We start from the raw sequence: 20,196 nt of genomic DNA on the forward strand, positions 1-20,196 counted from the left end.
ATATATAGGTCAAGAATTAGGGCACTTAGTAGCTAGTCGAGTGTAGTCTATTTCCGATATTAGTATTGTTATTATCACCCTCCTATTATCTTATTCTTTGATATTAGTACTACCTGATGTTTCATTTGCTTCGGCTATTGTAATATTTCTTGTTGCTATAATTCTCTTCTTTATTGTTATCAACCTGACTTCTTCACTACTGCGTCTGCTTTCCATACTTGATTCTTTACATGTTTTACTTGAACGAGACTCATTCGAAAAACTGTTCTACCTTTATAAGCTAGAAGTAAGAATGCATACACACCACCCTCCCAGATCCCACTTGTAGAATTACACAAGTATGTATGTTGTTGTTCGATTTTTTTTAAATGACGACTATTTAGACCAGTTATATTTAGCAATCACGAAAACTAAAATGAACCTCAAGAAACACTATCCCCCCCAAGTAGTTTTCATAGCTAAAAAGCCTTTAAAGAGAGACCATAACAGTGTGAAATTTTCTCTAAAATATGCAATTTCTCCATCAATGGAGCCAATATCACAAGTTCGAATTCCAGAATATAAATGGTCTATAGCTTCTTTCATCCTTTTCCTTTTCTTTACAATGACAGTAAGAAAATACATTGTATAACACTACATTGATCATTCATCTTTCGATGTACATTTTATCGACAAATATGTTGTAGAGAGATCAATTGAAAAATGGAACAAGCTCTACAGTGTCACGCGGATATTACTTCACCTCTGAGCAATTATTCGGACCAACTGGTTCTCTCAAGCAGCTTGATATAGCCATAACAGCAGCCTCAATAGACGCGTCTTCACCCTGTTTCACACATCAGATTCATACAAGACTCAAACTTCAAAATATCCGAAATGTAACTCGAGGGAAAAGGAAAAAATTAAAAGTTTTACCTTTTCTTTCCAATAAAACATGTTTCCGTATGTCCCTGCCAAACGGCTCCAGAAGCTACGTGGAATATCGAGATCCACAGTAGCTCCAACGTTGAAATTCAGTATGTTTCCTGAACAAACACAATAAGCAACAGAAGATAATTCATCAGCACAGATTTAATCTGGGAAAAAAAGAAGGATTTCTGGCATACTATTTACCAAATGTTGGATCAGCAACAAAAACTATAGTCCTGTCATCCACTTGCCAAAAATCTTTAATAGCTAATCCTGTGAATATAGCGTTGAAACATCACCATTATACTTTTAAAGAATTTTAGTTAAGTACCGATAGACGAGAGATAATTAGACACCAATAATAGTATATGTACCAGGCGTATCAGGATAGTTCTGAGCTAAAACTCTCAGCTTAAAACCAGTATCCTTTTCTATATCGGTGATCTCTTGTGCAAGTCTTTTCTCCTGTGAACAAATAATAATAATCATGAGCATCTTTGTTCCTTTCATATGAAATAACAGATATCTCAGTGCGCATAGGAAAATATAGACGGGCAAAATTTTTAAACCGCGTATCAAAAGTCTTTTAGCAGAGAAAGCAACGCAAGGAAATATGATGAGCGTAAGAACAATAAAATGCCTCTCCTATCAAGTGACCATAAATCACACCTGACCATCCGAGAGGAAGCCAGCAACATCAATAACTGAAGTAAACTCCTTAGGAAGCAGTTCCGGCTTGTTCACCCCAACCTTTCCCTCAGCAATACCAACTCCTACAACGGTAGGTTTATTTTTCACTCAGCATTCTAATCCAAGAAAAAAACAAGTCCAGAAGTATCAAAGCACACATTTCCTAAGAATTAGAACATATCCAAGAAAATATATCCTGCAGTGTTCTGAAGTACATTCCCTACTGATTCAGTGTTATGAAATAAGAACGAACTAACTAAAAATTATTTTAATTAAATAAGAATTATTAAGTATTAACAATCCAATTGTTACGATAGCACTTACTTTATAGTTATATAGTAAGATGACACCAGAATGAGTTCAAATGTTGTGCCATTTCAACATTGTAAATCAAGTGAATATATCTTCTCTAACATAAGTGAATGTCATTTCAGAAGGTCTACAAGATGTTCTGTTTTGTTGCTAAACTAGAGGACTCTTTCGGAAATTCTATCGGAAGCATGTATTAATCCAATACTTCTCTGGCAGATCCCCATGAAAATTTGGCATCGCACATGTCTTACTCAAAGGGATAACTAAGGCTGGAAAAAGGAGCTCAATATGACAATTTCAAGTCTCAAGTAGAGTTTTCGGATAATGGTTGTTGAAGCTAGCAATTTGCCTTCCCTTGGATACATTTGAAAAGTAATATGGTATTGTGTCTTACAGAAGAAAAGCAAGCTGAATCAGAAATCACTTATCGAATGTTAAGACGCAGATTATAGGATTGCTAAGACGAGGAAACTTGGGAACATAATCTAACAATTTAGACCAGCATGCATCTGGCTAGAGTTATAGAGTTCGAGATATATGCGGATGTAGCCTTGTGGTACGGGTTCATCCGAACCCAGTCGACCTGAGGATTATAAATTTATGTTTGGTTAGAGAAATTGATCATGTTTATAAGTTGCATTGGCTGCTCACACTTATGGACAACTTAAGCCCTTACACCATGGTGTCCGGCCCATCTTGAGCAGACCTCAACTAATTCCAATTCCACATGTACTTGCTACCACCAAGATTTGAATGGATAGGACAAAATCACCTAGTGTTTTTGCCTCCGTTGAGAATCGAACGTGAAACCTCATGATTCTCAATGTAATTTGTTGACCACTAAATCATACCCTCATGTGCTATAAACCAGATTTTTATCATGTTGTCAAAAGCGAAAAGCGCAAAAAAGCTCTAAGATCGGTTGGGTTTTTAAGCACAAATAAAGAGAGGTCTTTAATGAGAAAATGCACAAATAGAGTTGAAAATCAAAGGGCACTGAACTATGAGCTAATTTTTACTGCAAATCAAACTTATCTATGAGCTCCAGCTTACTCTGAACTCCTCAGAACTCGCTTTTACAAAAAAAAATTCCAACCCATCAAAGTTTTTATACTATATAGGGACAGCAAAAAAGAAAAACAAATTCCTAGCAGTCAATTTACAGTTCTAACGATCTTTAGTATGTAAAACAAGCCAATAAAGTCGAAATAGTAAGCTTTAACAAGAACCCATTTGCAACAACTGTAGAAACTACAAAAGACAATGCATAGAAATACTAAATTTAATTGATAAGTTACCTGTTAGTGAAAGAGCAAGAGCTAAAGAACCAGAAAGCAAGAAATTCAAAGCCTTTGATGAAAATTCTGAAATTTTGGATAATTTTGGAAGTGGGTTTTCATTCTTGACTGAAATTCTGGAATGAGAATGTGATGCTTTGACGGGAGAGTGACAGATTTTGGGGAATGTGAGAGATGAAGGAAGATGGAAAACAGAAGCCATTTTCAGCTTTTGTGTCTACGGAAATGGGCACGTATTCTCACTCTAGAATAATGTACTCTTCTTAATTTATTTGATTTGGATTTAATTTTAAAATGATTAAAACTTTTAAATATTAAAAAAAGTTTATATTGGATATGACTCAACTTCATATTATTGAGGATTCTAGATAGGAACGAAGGGAGGTGTATATCGAAATAGAAGATTAGTATAGGTGGAGTGTTGTCTTGGACCACGTAGGTTTAGGGTTGTTAATACTTCTCTAGTTTTGTCATATATATACATAGTGTTTCGATTATCCTCTTTTTTTTTTTACTATTATTTTTTCCGCGTAGATTTTATACTACTTTTTTTTAATTAACATATGCACTTGAGTCGAAAAGTTTTTCGAAAACAGTCTCCCTATCTCCGCAATGTTATTTTAGGAAAATTATTGATCTCAATTAAAGATTAATAGCGGATTATATCGATAATCTGCCCTCATTGCAGCAATTACATATCTTCTCTCTTTTGCTCTCAAAGTTGTTGCATTTTTTGGAATTCAACTTACTCCGCCGGCCCGAATCTGTGTGTATACCGTGAAATTGAGGGATTTCCAGGTCCGTATTTTGTTTGTTGAATAAGTTTTTGATTCTTTTTGTGTTTCAATTGCAAATTAGGTTGTTTGTTAGTGGTACTCTGTGTTGTATAAGTAACCCAAAGTTTGAGCTGAAAGGTTAGTTTTTTTTTTAATTAAGGGAAAATATTGAGAATTGCGGTGGTACAGATATGTGAAAATGTTTAGATTTGAAGGTTTTCAATGGTGAAGTCCATATGTGATCATAGGTGCATTAGAGGTGAATCATTGTGGATTTGGATTCTCGTATTATCACGGATATTGTTGAGTTTGTGAAATTAGCTCAAGAGATTACTTTTATGGCTGCCTTCATTTTCCTGATCGGTTTACTAGCATACACACATTTGCATAGAATGAGAGGGTATCTGATCCGTAAGCTGATAAAATTGAGTTAGCAAAGACAGCAAAGGAAGGGAGAAAATGATATAGGCTGCAGTTCCTATTAGAGCTAAACTTTACAATGAAATGGACAAAAAACCATGTTTTTTTGCTGGAGTTGTTTTCTGCTGCAATCGAGACAATGAAGGATGATCCTTCTGAAACTGGATATAACATGGAGAAAAACCTCCTGATAAGAAGCATGCTGTATGTTTAGAGTGTAGATCTGGTAAGAAAGTCTTGTGCGGTTCTTTGGGTCCGAGACTTAAGAACAAGAGTTCTCAGAGAGAGCATCGGGGTTCAGGCGGGATGAAGAGAAAAATGATAAGAAGAGGAGAGCAGAGCTGATACTTAGGCAAGCTATGGAAAACTGGCAGGAGTTGACTCAGTTGTAAATTTGTTCATGGAATGGCTAGCTTGATGGATTCTTTCATATTCTGTTAGGAAGATCAACACTTAACTAGGCTAGATAGAAGTCAGTTAAACTATAGTTGTCTTGTGAATGCTACAAGTCTATGATGAAGTCTGATGTAGCGCAAAGCATTTTTTGAGGTTAGTTGTTTAATTCTCCATTTACTGATCTGTTCCCTTATCTTATCAAACAAATGAAAAGGGAGGAAGTATGAATAAAAATGGAAACTATCAAGGATTTCTAACGGAATCATGTATTTTTTAAGGTGATTGACTGTGATTCTTTTTCTTTTTCATGCAAATTGGAAGTAAAACTGGGGACAAGAATAATCTGTGGACTAAGAATAGATGAAACACTAATTTGAGTACCAAAATTGCAACTAATAATATCTATACTTCAAAAAAGTTGATGTGCCATTTTACTTATAGCTTAGTGTTTGGCTTTCTCATGTCAAATGATTTAACTTGTCATTTAAACATCCTGAGGTGTGCACCTTGGAATAGCATTACTGTAATTCTGCCAGACTGACATCCCCCTACCCCCAACCCTCGCGATTATAACTGAATCCATGTCTCCCCATGAAACTGAGTCATTTTTTCCTTAGGAGATGTGAGTACAACATAATATGATGCTTCTCCTATGATACTGATCCCTGTCATTTACTTTTCATGAATGCCTATGGTTTTCCCTCCTGCCTGTTCATTCACAGTTTTGATAACCTTGTAATTTGGATTCACGAGTCTACCACTTGCTGCTTCTATTAAACAGATACATGGGTTCTACTGTATTCATGAAACTGGAATAAAGTATAGTGGGCAATGAGAAAAACTCCTTCATTCGTTGATCTAAGTTGATGGTATAGTTTGTTTAATAAGTGGTAAATATTTCCAGAAATCAGATATTTCTTAGGACAATTAGCTAGAGCAACATGTGCTGACGAAATTTATTGCAAAAGGGGGAATATTAAAATGCTTCCGAGGGAGGTCCGTTTGATATCCAAAAACTGCTTAGCAACAATCAGACAATTGGGGAATGTACGGGTGAACTGAACCAAAAAGTCCGGGTCGAGTGGGTCTAAGCATTGCCTAGGTAAGTGTCTTGTAGTAAGAGGATAACTATGAACCGTATAGACCATCCCCATGGGCAAGAGCTCCAATTGGTAGAAATATCCCACAGCCACTTGGGGTTATCCAACTGGAAGAAGTAAGAATATTAATAAATATAGTGATAATTTGATTCTTCATTATGCTTTTGTCAGCGGCACTAGTATCGTCAATTAATTTTGCGGAAGAAAATATACTAATGGCATTTCTTGCAAACCTTACAACCTTTTTCATCATTAAATTGCTGAAGTTGCCTTGTCCAGGCTAATTGTTTGTGGTGTTCTCTCAAACCTTATGAAATTTTAATCTCTTGCCTCTTTCGTATTTAAAGTATTAACAGCAATGAATTCTGCAACGTGAATATATTTCTAATGGTTTTATTCAACTGATTTCCCATTCTGTGTGCTCTCAGTTACTGTTGCTGGATATCTAAACTAGGTGCATCATTTGTAATAATCGGGATGCTTTTATATGTTATGGTACTTAGATTTTTTGATCGACTGTGAACTGCATCAGATTCTTGCTGATATATTTCGTTTGAAGGGCTTTTCTTATGTTGTTCATAAAACACGATTCAGTGTCATTCTTGACTGACTGATTTCGTTATAGACACCCTCTGCACTCTATCTCATTCAGTGCCTTATCAATACACCAGTTAATGTCACTGTACTATTTCTATAGAATTATAGTGATTGGTTTTAGTTGCCTACTCAACTGATTTGTGAAACTCAATGAGGCAACAATCTACGCAAAGCCTAGGATAGGCTAGATTCAGTTTATTACCACAAAACATGAAGCACCAAGTTTATTACTCAAACCACAATTTAATCACCAACAAAATGCATTTGGTGTGAAGCCAGAAGGGTAGAAAACTAAGTGTGTTCCTTTTCTATGATCTACTGTTAGCTATATTAAATTTCCTACAAATATTTTGCTTTCAACGCGTCTAATGGAAAATTCAGGGTCTAGCAGCCCCATTTCAGTTTACAGCTGATATGGTCGAGGATTAAAGTTGCAAATAATGATTTAGATTCATCCAAGTCTTACATGGTTTTTGCATTTTGTTTATTTGAAACAATCATGCAACACAAACTCACATACATGCAATGTGCATTGTAGTTATCAATTTTTTTACTTTTCGGTACCTCAAACCCTTTTGTACTTATTTTCATTTAGTTGCACACGGTTCTTAACTCCTATGTACTGCAGCATTGTATGGCAATCTCAGCGTAAAAGAAGTCTTTGGATCTCACTGGCTTCACATGGTATGACTATCACGCCTTGCTGGTAATATCCAAATTCTCTTTCTGCTTCTTCTAGTAACTTGATAAAAGTAGGATGAGAAAGATAATCTAAAGCCAATGAGAATTTCCTTGGCTCTGCATTCACCCCCAGAGCGAGCACCGAGAAGTGCCCTTTCTTTGTTGAAGTTGTAACTTGACCTTTCCATTTTTTCCAGTTGCTGATGTTGTGGAGAAACGTCTTTTCAAAAAGCTTCATGATCTTCTTGACCTTGGCAAAATAGTCCCCACATATGACTTCTGTTTTTTTGCTTTTCTTGCTCATTCTTGCTAAAATATGTTGAGAAAAGTGCAAGTTTTTGTTTTTCTATTGTGAAAGTTCTAAGTGATATTTCCAAAAGAATTGGAATCTCCTATTTATAGTATCTGACTACCGTGTCCGCCTTTATTTTCTCATTTGACAAGCTATTTTTGGGTTATCCAACTTGTCCTCCCCACAAAGGGACACAATAGAAATGTCACTGTTGAAGGGGTCTTTGGGAACATGGTTTGCCAGTAACCAATCCTATTTATCCAGTTTACATTTTCATTTTGACACTGTTCTCTTCCGTGGATTGTCGAGTGAAAATCGAATTGTCTTGTACTTCCTCTGTCCTTTTCTTCTATTTTTCCGCTTGTTTTCTCAAGTATAATTCAGAAACTCTTGAAAGCCAATTCTTACACGATTCAAAATTCTAATCCGATGCATGATTCAAATTCATGACATGCACTTAATTCCCTTGCTATTGAACCAAAAAACCCATTCTCTAATTCATATCCCACCCCCACTTTATGGTACCATATAGTGTGTAGCGGAAACAACCTCTCCCTTCCAAGGTAGGGGTAAAGTCTGCATACACACTATTACAGTGCATACATTGTTATTGGTACCATACAGTGTGTATGCACAAATGTGGCTAGGTTTGAAGCCACAGAAAGTTGGGAAGGAGAAAAGGACTGTTCACCAAAGATGTATATTTATTGGATAGTAAAGATTTGAATGGTAAGAATACAAGAAACGAGGCATTTACAGGTTCAGGTACATAAATAATCAGCTTGGTACAATGTACTTTGGATAGATATTAAGTTGCCATGATAGTAACATTTTTGCTATCTTCCCAGCTGGCCCCTTGTCCCCAGCCCTCTTATGCTTTCTTCAATTCACTCCAATTTTGAACTACGTGGACTAATATGAACTACAGTTCAGTTCAACAGTTGTCTACCTCAGAATTCTTTTTTTCTTCACAAAATGCAATCAATTCTTTCGACCAACACAGCTATTGTACTGCTGCTAACTGTACTGTGGTTTCTTTCTATCACTATCTCAGCAGTTCGTCTTTCATATTTCCACGCAGCATCCAAAAAACTGGTCGAAAAGGTTGCTCAAGTACATGCATCCAGCTCGACATGAGTTGAAGCTCTTGATTGATACCTTTGTTGAATTTGTCAATTAAGACAATATCCTTAGTAAATGAGACTTTGTCTTGTATTTTGTTGGTTAGCTCATCCATAACTCGGGTAAATAAGTAGTATTTCGAAGCTGATTCTTGGTGTAAATCCATTGTTATGGGAACTCCTTCGTATCTCCTACTACTGTTCTCAGGCTAGTGACGATTCTTTCGTACATCTCTCCTTAAATATGTCCAGAGAAGAAACAACATTTCGAAAAGTGAAAGACAAAAGTGTATAAGATATGTTTACATTCATAAAAAAAAAAAGGTTCTTCTAAACTTTGGTTAAAGAGCATAAGATATATTCTCATTTCATAATTGTATTCTAATTAAGTTGATGGGATGCCTCTACTAATTCATTAATTGTTTCTTCTGTTTAAATTTTAATCAATGACTCTATACATAAAGCTTTTTTACTTGATTGTAGCTCGCACAAGAATATAAGCTGGATTGAGGAGTAACATTTTTTGTTGAGCCCAAGACTGGGGCTTAGTTAGTTATTAATGAAGTGCGTCTAGTATCGTGAGATCTCAAATTCAAACACCAATGAAACAACAGATGTGGGCACTACCACTAACAGATGCGACATTGGTTAAGTTATAGTATGTCACGCAAGAACACTTCATCTGATAATTTTATCACTTTTCGCTCTTGAGGTTGCCTGTTCGAAACTTGCCACCCCTAGGTATATGCGGGTCAAATTAAGTGTAATTTATACTAGATATACTAATATCTAAGCGCGATTTGTATGTATATGAGATACACTAACTCTCTCGCTTGTATCTCTCCCTTTCTTGCTCGCCTCTCCCCAATATATCTGAGTTTTACAAATTGTATGTATTTGTGTAACGAGAATCAATTCCATTTATTTGTGTATTTCGTTCGCCTCTCTTCCTATGTGTCGGTATTTCAAAATATACTTAAGTGTTGCAAATCTTATGTATCTATGTATCCAAAATTAATTTCGTTTCTGATATCGATTTTATCTCGCAAATATCAATTTTATCCGTGTATTTGATATCAAATATTTAGTATATCTCCGCATAGATACACTTATCTAATATCAAATATGTAGTATATCCTTGTATAATTAAGAATTGATTTTACAGGGGCACACATATATATCTAATGTATCTCTGATCAGATACAAGAATAAAGCTGAAATGATGTATCTAGTGTAATTTTATAATGGTGGTATGGACGAGAATAGAATTGAAGGTGGCTAATAAAATATATGTTCACATCTCAAGGTATATATATATATATCGAATTTTATTTTTTCCAAAATTAACCAGTGCAGTGACCCCCTCCTTACCATGTGAGTTCGGCTCTACTGTTAGGAGGCAATAGATACTCGTAGAATTAGTCAAGATACATGCAAACACAACTATTATAAATTTGGATACGGTCTTATGAGCAGCTAATAACGACTCAAGGGTTGTTTGATATGAGGGATAAAAAAAATAGTACTGGGATAAAAAAAAAATAGTCCTAGAATAAAAAATTGGTGTCTTATTTGGCTGTCATGTTTGGGATAACTTATCCCACCATTTATAGTTTTATACCATAGTGGTGGGATAAGTTATCCCAGGATAACTATCCCAGAATAATTAATCATGGGATAACTTGTTCCCAACCAAACGACCCCTTAAGAGTACCAGTTTCATTCGAGTACCTAGTCCAAAACAATTAGTAGTAAGAATACATGCCAAGGTGAAATAACTCTGTAATGGAAACTATCTTCCTAGATAACACGTATATATGTATGATATGAGGGGGCGTATTTAAGTTCACTTAGTCAAGTAGAAGATTATTTTTATGCATGTTGTTCAAAAACAAACCTAATTATTCCGTCGAAGTTATTTCCAACACTTTTCTGTTTTGTTCTTCTTATTGTGGTGGAGGCTAAATGGTATAATCCTTCTCCATGTATTACTCCTTTTTGAGTATAGATTGATTGAGATTCATACCTAAAATCCAATTAGTACTATCTATTTATGATTGCTAGTATAGTTATATTCGAAGTCCTTCTGTTTTTTTCAAACTAACCTCCAATTGGTCGGTTCGATTTTATGTATTATTGATTCGTTTAATTGGTTTTAGTTTTTAAATTTAAATTACAAAATTAAATAAATAAAAAATTGAATTAAATACACAAAACTAATAGCCAAACCAATAAAAAAAATTATATGACTTTCCCAAACAAAACAATAATGTAACTTTATATAATATTTATTAGGGGTGTGCAAAAACCGATTTAACCAATAAACCGAATCAAAAAAAATACTATTGGTTTATTGATATTGGGTTATTGGGCTAACGGTTTTTAAACGGTTTTGCAAATTTTTTTATTGGGTTATTGGTTCGGTTTCCGGTTTTATAATTTTTGTTAATGGTTAAACCGATAACCCAATAAGACTATACTAAATTTACTAGTCTTATTGTTAATGGTTAAACGATTGTTACTTTCACACTTTTTGTTAATGGTTAAACGATTGATACTTTCACACTTTTTCCTTTGAATGTGTCTAGTGTCTAAACTTGCAAGAAAAATTATTGTTACTTTTATGATTATTACTTTCATGCCAAATGCTGGAAAAATCATATGGTTTATTTGAAAATTTTCTTATCGTGTATATAATATATATGAGTATTTTCTTATTGGTTAAACCGAAAACCGAACCGTTAAGTACCATAAACCGATTAACCAAAAACCGATAAGGAATATGTTATTGGTTTGGTTATCGGTTTGAAGTATTTACAAACCGAAAACCGATAAACCGAACCAATAACACCTAAAACCGAACCGAACCGACCGATGCGCACCCCTAATATTTATAAAATAGAAATATTAGTAAGTGACGTGAAAAGAACTATACAACTGCAACACAAATAAAAGAATTAGGACAATAATGTGAATTGAAGGCTAAAGAGCAACATAATAACCAATATTGAAAACCAAAATCAAATTGATAACCAATAATTTATTTTTTTGTAAAATAATTAAAAAGATTAAATTTTAGGTTTAGCAAACATAAAAATCATGTTTGTATGTTATAACTATAGTTTGTATAATTGCGCTCCATAGCAAACTTTATGTTTGCTATTACTATTAATCTGTATATTTCGATATATATATACACTGTATTTGTATATTTTGGTATACTTATACATAAAAACCTGTCATGTCTTGATCTGTATGTTTCGGTAATCTGTATATTGATCTGTATACAAACTAAAACATAGTAATTGTATATAAACAAAATTACTACATATATACATAAATAGATTATACAAGCATGTCTTGTTATGTATAACTATGAAAAATATACAAACAACAAATTGAATTTGTATAATCAAACTAAAAAATAGTAATTGTATAACGAATGAGTAATTGTATACCGAATGGGTAATATATATAAACAACAAATTGAATTTGTATAAGCAAACTAAAAAATAGTAATTGTATACCGAATGGGTAATTGTATACCGAACCAGATGACAATAAAAAATGGATGTTTGCTGCGAATTACAAATAAAATAAACTATGGCTATAACATTTAATTTGAATTAATAATTTGCTATTTCATACAATTTTCCCAATTAAAAACACGTTAACCCAACAACTATAAACTAATAACATTTTTTTATTGGTTTTTACACATCCCTACCAAAAATTATCGAGCCCAAAGAAAGAACTCTAAAAATTCACATTAAAATTCGTATTAGAAAAGGAAAAGTAAAATAAAGGAAAATATTTTTTTTTAATAGTGATTTTATTTATTTTGAAAGAAAAGTAAAATAAAAAGTGTTTACTTCCTACTAAAAAAAGTAAAATAAAAAGTGTTTACTTCCTATTTAAACAATGAAAAAGGAAAGTTATATACTCTATAGTCTATAAATATAAAAACAATTATTTATAAATAAATAAAAAAAAAACAGATTTCTTTGATAACAAGAAATAGCGATATTCCTCTTTATATAACTCTTCGTTTTCTCAATTCCCTGCAACTTCGGCCGATTTTTTTTCTCTTATAAATATTACTCAAACAAATCAAAACTCTTCAGAAACAAATAAATTTCTGCAAAATCATGACTAACAAAGCTGAATCTTCCGATTCGTAAGTACCCTTTTTCCAGATCTTTACAATTTGTTAGATTTTCGATTTTTTTTTGGTATTTATGTGAAAAAAATGTGTGTTTGTGTGTGTGCAGTAAAGGGACAAAGAGGGATTTTAGTACAGCGATTTTGGAGAGGAAGAAGTCGCCGAATCGACTTGTGGTGGATGAAGCAACCAATGATGACAACTCTGTTGTTGCTATTCATCCTGATACTATGGAGAAGCTTCAGCTTTTTCGTGGTGACACTATCTTGATCAAGGTTTGATTTTTTTTTGTTGAAATTTAGTTGAGTTTATTGTGATTAGCTGTGCAAGTTTTGAACTTTGGTTGTTTTGTGGATTTATGGGTTGATTATTGAATGAGGGGTTTGATGGGTTTTTAGTTCTTTGTATTGTGGTTTTTGATAATGGTGGTTAGTGTGAGGGTTTTGGAGTTTGATTGGGAAGCTGAGTTTGGATTTTTGGATTCAGGAATTTTGGTCAATGTCTGATTTTTACCCATGATTTTGGTAAAGTTTGCTTTGAGGTTTCTGTGTTTTAGCTGTGCTAGTAGAATATTGAACTTTGGTAGTTTATGGCTGACCGATTATGTGAAGGGGTTTGATATGTTTTTAGTTCTTTGTATTATGGTTCTCAATAATGGTGGATAGTGTGAGGGGTTTGGAGTTTGATGGAAATCTGAATTTGGGTTTTTGGATTTAGAAATCTTGGTCAAGGTTCTGATTTTTACTCATGATTTTGGTAAATTTTACTTGAGTTCTGTGTTTAGCTGTGCAAGTAGTACTAAACTTTGAACCATAGGACATCACCTTCCTCAATGCAATGGAAAACTAGGAGCACGGAAGCGATGAAAGCATGCCTTAGTTCTGTGTGTTTATGGATGACCGATTATATAAGGGGTTTGATGGGTTTTTAGTTCTTTGTACTAGGGTTTTCGATTTAATGTGTGGGTGTTTGGATTGGGATTTTTTAATTTGCTTGGATATCTGAATTGGGGTTCTGGCTTTCTGAAATCTTGATGAAGGTCTGATATTTACCCATGATTTTGTTAAAATTTACTTGAGTTTGCTGTTTTTAGATGTGCAAGTAGTATTAAGCTTTGGTAGTTCTATGTGCTTATGGCTCACCAATTATAAGAGGGGTTTTATAGGATTTTAGTTCTTTGTATTGTGGTTTTCAATAATGGTGGCTAGTGTGAGGGTTATGGAGTTCGATTGGAAATCTGAATTCGGAATTTGGGTTTCTGATAATCATGATCAAGGTCTGATTTTTACCCATGATTTTGTTAAAAATTCTTCAATTTTCTGGTTTTTTCTGTGGAACTTTTAAACTTTGGTAGCTTTTCGGGGTTAAATTTCACACATGATAATGAGTGTTTTGATTGGTTTAGAGTCTTATAACTATCGATGAAGATAGTAATGATAGATGTGTATGGAGTTCATGGTTAAATTTGGTTTTGGTATTTTAAAGCTGTCTTTACCTCTATGAGAAAATTTGCTCCTGTGCTTGTTTTTGCTCTGAGTCAATTTCACGATGAAGAGTTGAAACTTCTAAGACTATGGATTAAGTTTGCTGAAAGAAGCTTTTAGATATTGGCTCTTTTCTCCTAAAGAATCTAGCTTTGTTCTGTTTATGTGTTTATTTCTTTTATTTTGAAGAGGTTATAGTGCATGCTGACATTTTTGGTTTGTTTTTGTTCCCATCCCTTTTTTTGTTTCTTCCCCCATGTTCAGTGACCAATAGGTTTAGATAAGCTCTCATGATTGCAGTTCTGTTTTGCCACTTGAGAATATATAGGTTTCTCTGTAATGCCACTATATTATGGTGATACAAGAAGGGCCTGATAGTAGTTGGATGCTGGGATATGAATAATATGATTAGGATGATGATCTTATGGTTAGACATGATTTAATTTCTAAAACTTCGTTTTTCTTTACAGGGTAAGAAGAGAAAAGATACAATCTGCATTGCCCTTGCTGATGACACCTGTGACGTGCCAAAGATTAGGATGAACAAGGTTGTCAGAAATAACCTAAGGGTTCGACTTGGTGATGTTGTCTCTGTGCATCAGTGTCCTGATGTCAAATATGGCAAACGCGTACACATTCTTCCCATTGATGACACCATTGAAGGAGTCACTGGGAACCTCTTTGATGCTTACTTGAAGCGTAAGTATTATGTGTTTTAGAATTTCTTCTGTCTGCTAGCTTGCCACTCCTAGTAATTTGGATATTTGATTTTGGTGTATGCATGTAATAAAGAGGCTGGACTTAGGTTACAGTATACACATAAGAGTGCAATGAATATGATCTGCAGTTGATTATAATCAGTACTCATGTTTCTTGTTGAAGTAATGTATTCACATCCTAGTTATGTATACAAACACTGATATGATCTTGTGTCTTTATTTTGTTTATCTGCAGCCTATTTTCTTGAAGCATACAGACCAGTGAGGAAGGGTGATCTTTTTCTGGTAAGGGGAGGCATGAGAAGTGTTGAGTTCAAGGTTATCGAGACTGATCCTGCTGAATACTGTGTCGTTGCCCCAGATACTGAAATATTTTGTGAGGGTGAACCTGTGATTAGGGAAGACGAGAATAGACTAGATGAGGTTGGTTATGACGATGTTGGTGGTGTGCGTAAACAAATGGCTCAGATAAGGGAGCTTGTTGAGCTGCCACTAAGGCACCCACAACTCTTCAAATCTATTGGTGTCAAGCCTCCCAAAGGAATTTTGTTGTATGGACCTCCTGGATCAGGAAAGACTTTAATAGCCCGAGCTGTTGCAAATGAGACTGGTGCGTTCTTTTTCTGCATTAATGGTCCAGAGATCATGTCTAAATTGGCGGGAGAAAGTGAAAGTAATCTCAGGAAAGCATTTGAAGAAGCTGAGAAGAATGCACCATCAATTATTTTCATTGATGAAATTGATTCAATAGCTCCTAAACGTGAGAAGACAAATGGAGAGGTGGAGAGGAGGATTGTCTCCCAGCTTTTGACACTTATGGATGGACTTAAGTCACGTGCCCATGTAATTGTTATGGGTGCCACTAATCGCCCCAATAGCATTGACCCTGCCTTAAGAAGGTTTGGTAGATTTGACCGGGAAATAGACATTGGTGTTCCGGATGAAGTGGGGCGTCTTGAGGTGCTTCGTATCCATACAAAGAACATGAAGCTCGCTGAAGAAGTAATTTTTCATTTTCAACTTTTTACTGTTCTCAAATCTTCTTCCATCAAGACTTGCATTTTATTAACTCTGGGATCTTTCATTGCAGGTTGATTTAGAAAGAATTTGCAAAGACACTCATGGTTATGTTGGAGCTGATTTAGCAGCTTTGTGTACAGAGGCTGCACTCCAATGCATCAGAGAGAAGATGGATGTGATAGATTTGGAGGATGAGACCATTGATGCAGAGATTCTAAACTCTATGGCTGTGACAAATGAGCACTTCCAAACTGCTCTTGGGACGAGCAATCCTTCTGCCTTGCGTGAAACCGTAAGTCTGATCTTCTCTTGTTTTCTATTTATGACACCTACTAAATCTCATTTGATTTTAACTATGCAACTTTTTTCTGAGCAGGTTGTTGAAGTTCCCAATGTTTCATGGGAGGATATTGGAGGACTTGAGAATGTTAAGCGTGAGCTCCAAGAGGTATGTTTATGGTTCTAATGAAATGACCATTTTAATTTATTTTTAATCTGTTGTTCTTTTCACATCAATTGTTTTTATTTTCAATCAACTTGTCGCGCAGACTGTTCAATATCCGGTGGAACATCCTGAGAAATTCGAGAAGTTTGGTATGTCTCCCTCAAAGGGAGTCCTTTTCTATGGCCCACCTGGATGTGGAAAAACTTTGCTCGCAAAGGCCATTGCAAATGAATGCCAGGCTAACTTCATCAGTATCAAGGGTCCAGAGCTGCTTACCATGTGGTTTGGAGAGAGTGAAGCCAATGTTAGAGAAATATTTGACAAGGCCCGCCAATCTGCTCCGTGTGTCCTATTTTTTGATGAACTGGACTCGATTGCCACACAGGTTTGTTACCTTGTTCTTTACCAGTAATCTATGGCTTCTTTGTGGAATTTGTCTATCTTACTGACTGATGTTAAAATTTTCAGAGAGGAAGTAGTTCGGGAGACGCTGGGGGAGCTGCTGACAGAGTTTTGAATCAACTCCTTACTGAAATGGATGGCATGAACGCTAAGAAGACTGTGTTCATTATTGGTGCAACCAATAGACCAGACATTATTGATCCTGCACTTCTGCGTCCTGGTCGTCTTGACCAATTGATTTATATTCCTCTCCCTGATGAAGATTCTCGTCACCAAATTTTCAAGGCATGCCTGAGGAAATCACCGCTTTCTAAGGACATCGATCTAAGAGCACTTGCAAAGTATACACAGGGCTTTAGTGGAGCTGACATTACAGAGATCTGTCAACGTGCTTGCAAATACGCTATCAGAGAAAACATTGAGAAAGTAAGTTCCTGAGGCTCCTCTAGTCTGTTGATAACTATTAGTCTAGCATCCGTTGGTTACAGAAAACTAACGTGGGCACGTGTGTTTGTTTGCAGGATATCGAGAGGGAGAAAAGGAGAAGTGAGAATCCTGAAGCCATGGAGGAAGACGTTGAAGACGAGGTACCTGAGATCAAGGCTGCTCATTTTGAGGAATCAATGAAGTATGCTAGGAGGAGTGTCAGTGACGCTGATATCCGCAAGTACCAGGCTTTCGCTCAGACGTTGCAACAGTCCAGAGGTTTCGGTTCTGAATTCCGATTTTCCGAGACCAGCACTGCAGGGACAACTGGAACTGCTGCTGACCCCTTTGCAACTTCAGCTGGTGGAGCAGATGAAGATGACCTGTATAGTTAGGTTGTCCAAGTTTTACTTACATATTTTACATACATTTGGAATTCTGTATTAATTCAGTTTAAAAACTTGTGAGTAGCAAATTGAAATCTCTCCTTTGCTGCTCTCAGTTTATAATTCATGTTTGGATCTTTTTGCTCTCAGTTTATAATTTATATTTGGATCTTCCATAGCTGTCTTTTATAATTTATTTTATTTTTCTTGATGTATGTCTTTGGTGCCAAAAAACAGGAGTTTTTTTTTGTTGTTTGCCAAAACATGTGTTGAATGTGAGCATTTTGTATCTGTTCTGTGAGACTTCTTATAATGAAATAATCCAGAAGTGTGCATATAGCGAAAATTTTAGTGTATCGACCTTGTTTTTTTAAATTCTTGATGTCTATATCCTAAAATCTTGAATCTAATTATAAAATTCAAATCATGGATCCGGTAATTTTTTTTTATTAAGTGCAGCTACTTATTTTAGGTGAGGCAATTGCACATGAGTGCTAAAAAATAGTGTTTCCTAATTCAGTGAATGACCTTAACGTAGCTACTAAACTATTGGTTCTTTGATTGACTTCTCTTGAAGAAAATTTTGCACTTGCTATAATTTTGTCAAAACCTATCAAGAATCTTGTTTCCCTTTTCGGAATACTTTATTTTATATTAAAAATATGTGTGCATCTCTGACAACTTTGAAACAGTATAACTTTTTCGTGCTCTAGTTTTATCTATGACACCAAAAAGGTTTTAAATCTTCAATGTTGAGAGTAAAATTAGATATAAAATATTAAACTGTTGTATTGAAAAAATGATATAAAAAATTATCATTCTATTTATTATTCATTAAAAAATATGTTAAATTAATATAATAGGGAACAATGAAAAATGGACAGAGAGCGTATTAACGAAGAAAGTGAATGATGTGATTGGGTTAGGGTCCCATAAAAGTGGACCAAATGAATATTGAATAAGAAGGGTGCACACGAGTGGCCCTGTTTTGGTGCAGACTGCAGATTCTTGCTGTCCGCTCCATGTTGATTACCCTTTTCCGTTGAAATGTATTCAAGTTTATGATACGTATTATCTGTTTTGATTTAGTAAATTTGAAAAAATTATTATTTAGATCACGTTATTAATGAATTCAAATTGTATCATAAACTTACGTTATGCCTAAATCTTATATATCACTTCACTTAGTATCTCCATTTTTGTTATGGAATTTGGCCAAGTGTCATATGCAACACTAGAATACTATCTAAACTAAAAAAAATTCTCGTCTTATTTGATTAATACTTTACTAACTAAATGTGAATTGAGAAAGAAAAATAATTTCTTATCTTATTCTAAAGCATGCATGATATATCTTAAAATAAATTCTGTTTGACAAAATGACTAATATTTGAGATCGAATAAATTATTCCCTCTGTCCACTTTACATATCCATTATAATACAAGTAGATATTCATTTTTATTTGTTCAGTTCAATAAAGTAAGAGATAATTTATTATTTTATACTGATTTTACCCTTATTATTAAGTCCTACTAATCATTTTCAACATTCATATGACTTAAAAGGGTAAGGTGACATAGAAAAACTATTATTTTGTTTTAATATTTCTTAAAGGGATGTGCAGAGTCAAACATAAATAAAATGAAGTGAGTAACTTCTAGCCCAATAATTTTGTAGGGAACGAGAAACTAAAGAAACAAATTTGGAAACTTAAATTTGCAAAATTAATTGAGTCTTATTCCAAACTAAAACAAAGTTGAAAAACTTTCAAACACTCAAATACTAAATGCATCTAAGCTATAGTTATATATATATATCTTGTGGCAACTTGTACACTTATTTTCACCACATATTTAGTTAAGAAATCACAATATAAATTAGCTTCTTCCCAAAAAATTAAACTATGAAGCAAGATGATAAAATATTAAAGCACAAAAACTAATCATGAAACCTATAAAAACCCAAAAATAAAGATTCAAAACTATATACTAAAATTCATAAATAAACTTTCAAGCTTATAAAATTCAATGATCATTTCTCTCATGCCAACAAACAAGCATAGCTATGCATCTCCTGAGAATATAAAACTTAGCTTTCTGCTTCTTTGCCAAATCCTTGCACTTCTTCATCAAACTATTTTTCTTCGAAATTTTCGCGGTGCAACAATTTGTAGTACTACTAATAATAATGTTGTCTTCAATTTCAAATTCTTTTGGTGCCATGGATAAGAAATTTAAAGAAGAAAAAAGAAAATTTATATATAGTTGGAAGAGGATATAATATAAATGTACATATGGTTTTTAGTAATACATATGTCACGTCTTTTTATAGTACTGGATCTGAATGACATTTTGGAGCAATTATTTTGTGATATATAATATTATTATATCTGTTGATATATTGTGTATTATTAATCAATAATCTATACGAACATGGCTAAAAAAATTTAGTAATTTTTGATATAATAATATTAACTCAATTGCTACTAAATAATTTTACGACAATAAATATTGCGGGTAAAAGAAAAATGTTTGTCACTAAATATGTTTGTTATTGTTG

General features: G+C 34.2%; 2 protein-coding genes across 4 annotated transcripts; one reads left to right on the forward strand and one right to left on the reverse strand.

The window, feature by feature from the left end:
* Window positions 1-582: 582 nt before the first annotated feature.
* Window positions 583-3,449, reverse strand: LOC125864826 (thylakoid lumenal 15.0 kDa protein 2, chloroplastic). The gene is made up of 6 exons (XM_049544911.1): window positions 3,210-3,449; window positions 1,579-1,682; window positions 1,284-1,374; window positions 1,114-1,182; window positions 916-1,025; window positions 583-826 (listed from the first exon to the last, which is right to left on the reverse strand). The coding sequence occupies exons 1-6, from the start codon at window positions 3,409-3,411 to the stop codon at window positions 734-736; spliced, it is 669 nt and encodes a 222-aa protein (XP_049400868.1). The 5' UTR covers window positions 3,412-3,449; the 3' UTR covers window positions 583-733.
* A 459-nt stretch (window positions 3,450-3,908) lies between these two features.
* LOC125864791 (cell division cycle protein 48 homolog) lies at window positions 3,909-17,761 on the forward strand. Of its 3 annotated transcripts, XM_049544866.1 has the most exons (10): window positions 3,909-4,007; window positions 7,127-7,204; window positions 12,864-13,029; window positions 14,709-14,937; window positions 15,193-15,959; window positions 16,048-16,269; window positions 16,354-16,425; window positions 16,526-16,807; window positions 16,891-17,250; window positions 17,346-17,761. In XM_049544866.1, the coding sequence occupies exons 2-10, from the start codon at window positions 7,185-7,187 to the stop codon at window positions 17,643-17,645; spliced, it is 2,418 nt and encodes an 805-aa protein (XP_049400823.1). In that variant the 5' UTR covers window positions 3,909-4,007; window positions 7,127-7,184; the 3' UTR covers window positions 17,646-17,761. The 3 variants fall into 3 exon arrangements, with proteins under 3 accessions (XP_049400823.1, XP_049400821.1, XP_049400822.1); XM_049544864.1 differs by lacking the exon at window positions 3,909-4,007 and having other exon boundaries at window positions 7,101-7,204; XM_049544865.1 differs by lacking the exons at window positions 3,909-4,007; window positions 7,127-7,204 and adding an exon at window positions 12,612-12,769.
* The last annotated feature ends 2,435 nt before the right edge of the window (window positions 17,762-20,196 follow it).

Source organism: Solanum stenotomum, chromosome 5, assembly GCF_019186545.1.
Source record: "Solanum stenotomum isolate F172 chromosome 5, ASM1918654v1, whole genome shotgun sequence".
Taxonomy (NCBI): domain Eukaryota; kingdom Viridiplantae; phylum Streptophyta; class Magnoliopsida; order Solanales; family Solanaceae; genus Solanum; species Solanum stenotomum.

What these genes read in the sequence shown, in the direction of transcription:
- LOC125864826 (XM_049544911.1), bottom strand. Translation starts at nt 3,411, where the DNA reads ATGGCTTCTGTTTTCCATCTTCCTTCATCTCTCACATTCCCCAAAATC. An exon ending in TGTTGCTGATCCAACATTTG is followed by an intron (nt 1,026 to 1,113) that starts GTAAATAGTATG and finishes GTGTTTGTTCAG; the next exon opens with GAAACATACTGAATTTCAAC. An exon ending in TGTTTTATTGGAAAGAAAAG is followed by an intron (nt 827 to 915) that starts GTAAAACTTTTA and finishes TGTGTGAAACAG; the next exon opens with GGTGAAGACGCGTCTATTGA.
- LOC125864791 (XM_049544864.1), top strand. Translation starts at nt 7,116, where the DNA reads ATGTACTGCAGCATTGTATGGCAATCTCAGCGTAAAAGAAGTCTTTGG. An exon ending in ACATGAAGCTCGCTGAAGAA is followed by an intron (nt 15,960 to 16,047) that starts GTAATTTTTCAT and finishes CTTTCATTGCAG; the next exon opens with GTTGATTTAGAAAGAATTTG. An exon ending in CTTCTGCCTTGCGTGAAACC is followed by an intron (nt 16,270 to 16,353) that starts GTAAGTCTGATC and finishes TTTTCTGAGCAG; the next exon opens with GTTGTTGAAGTTCCCAATGT.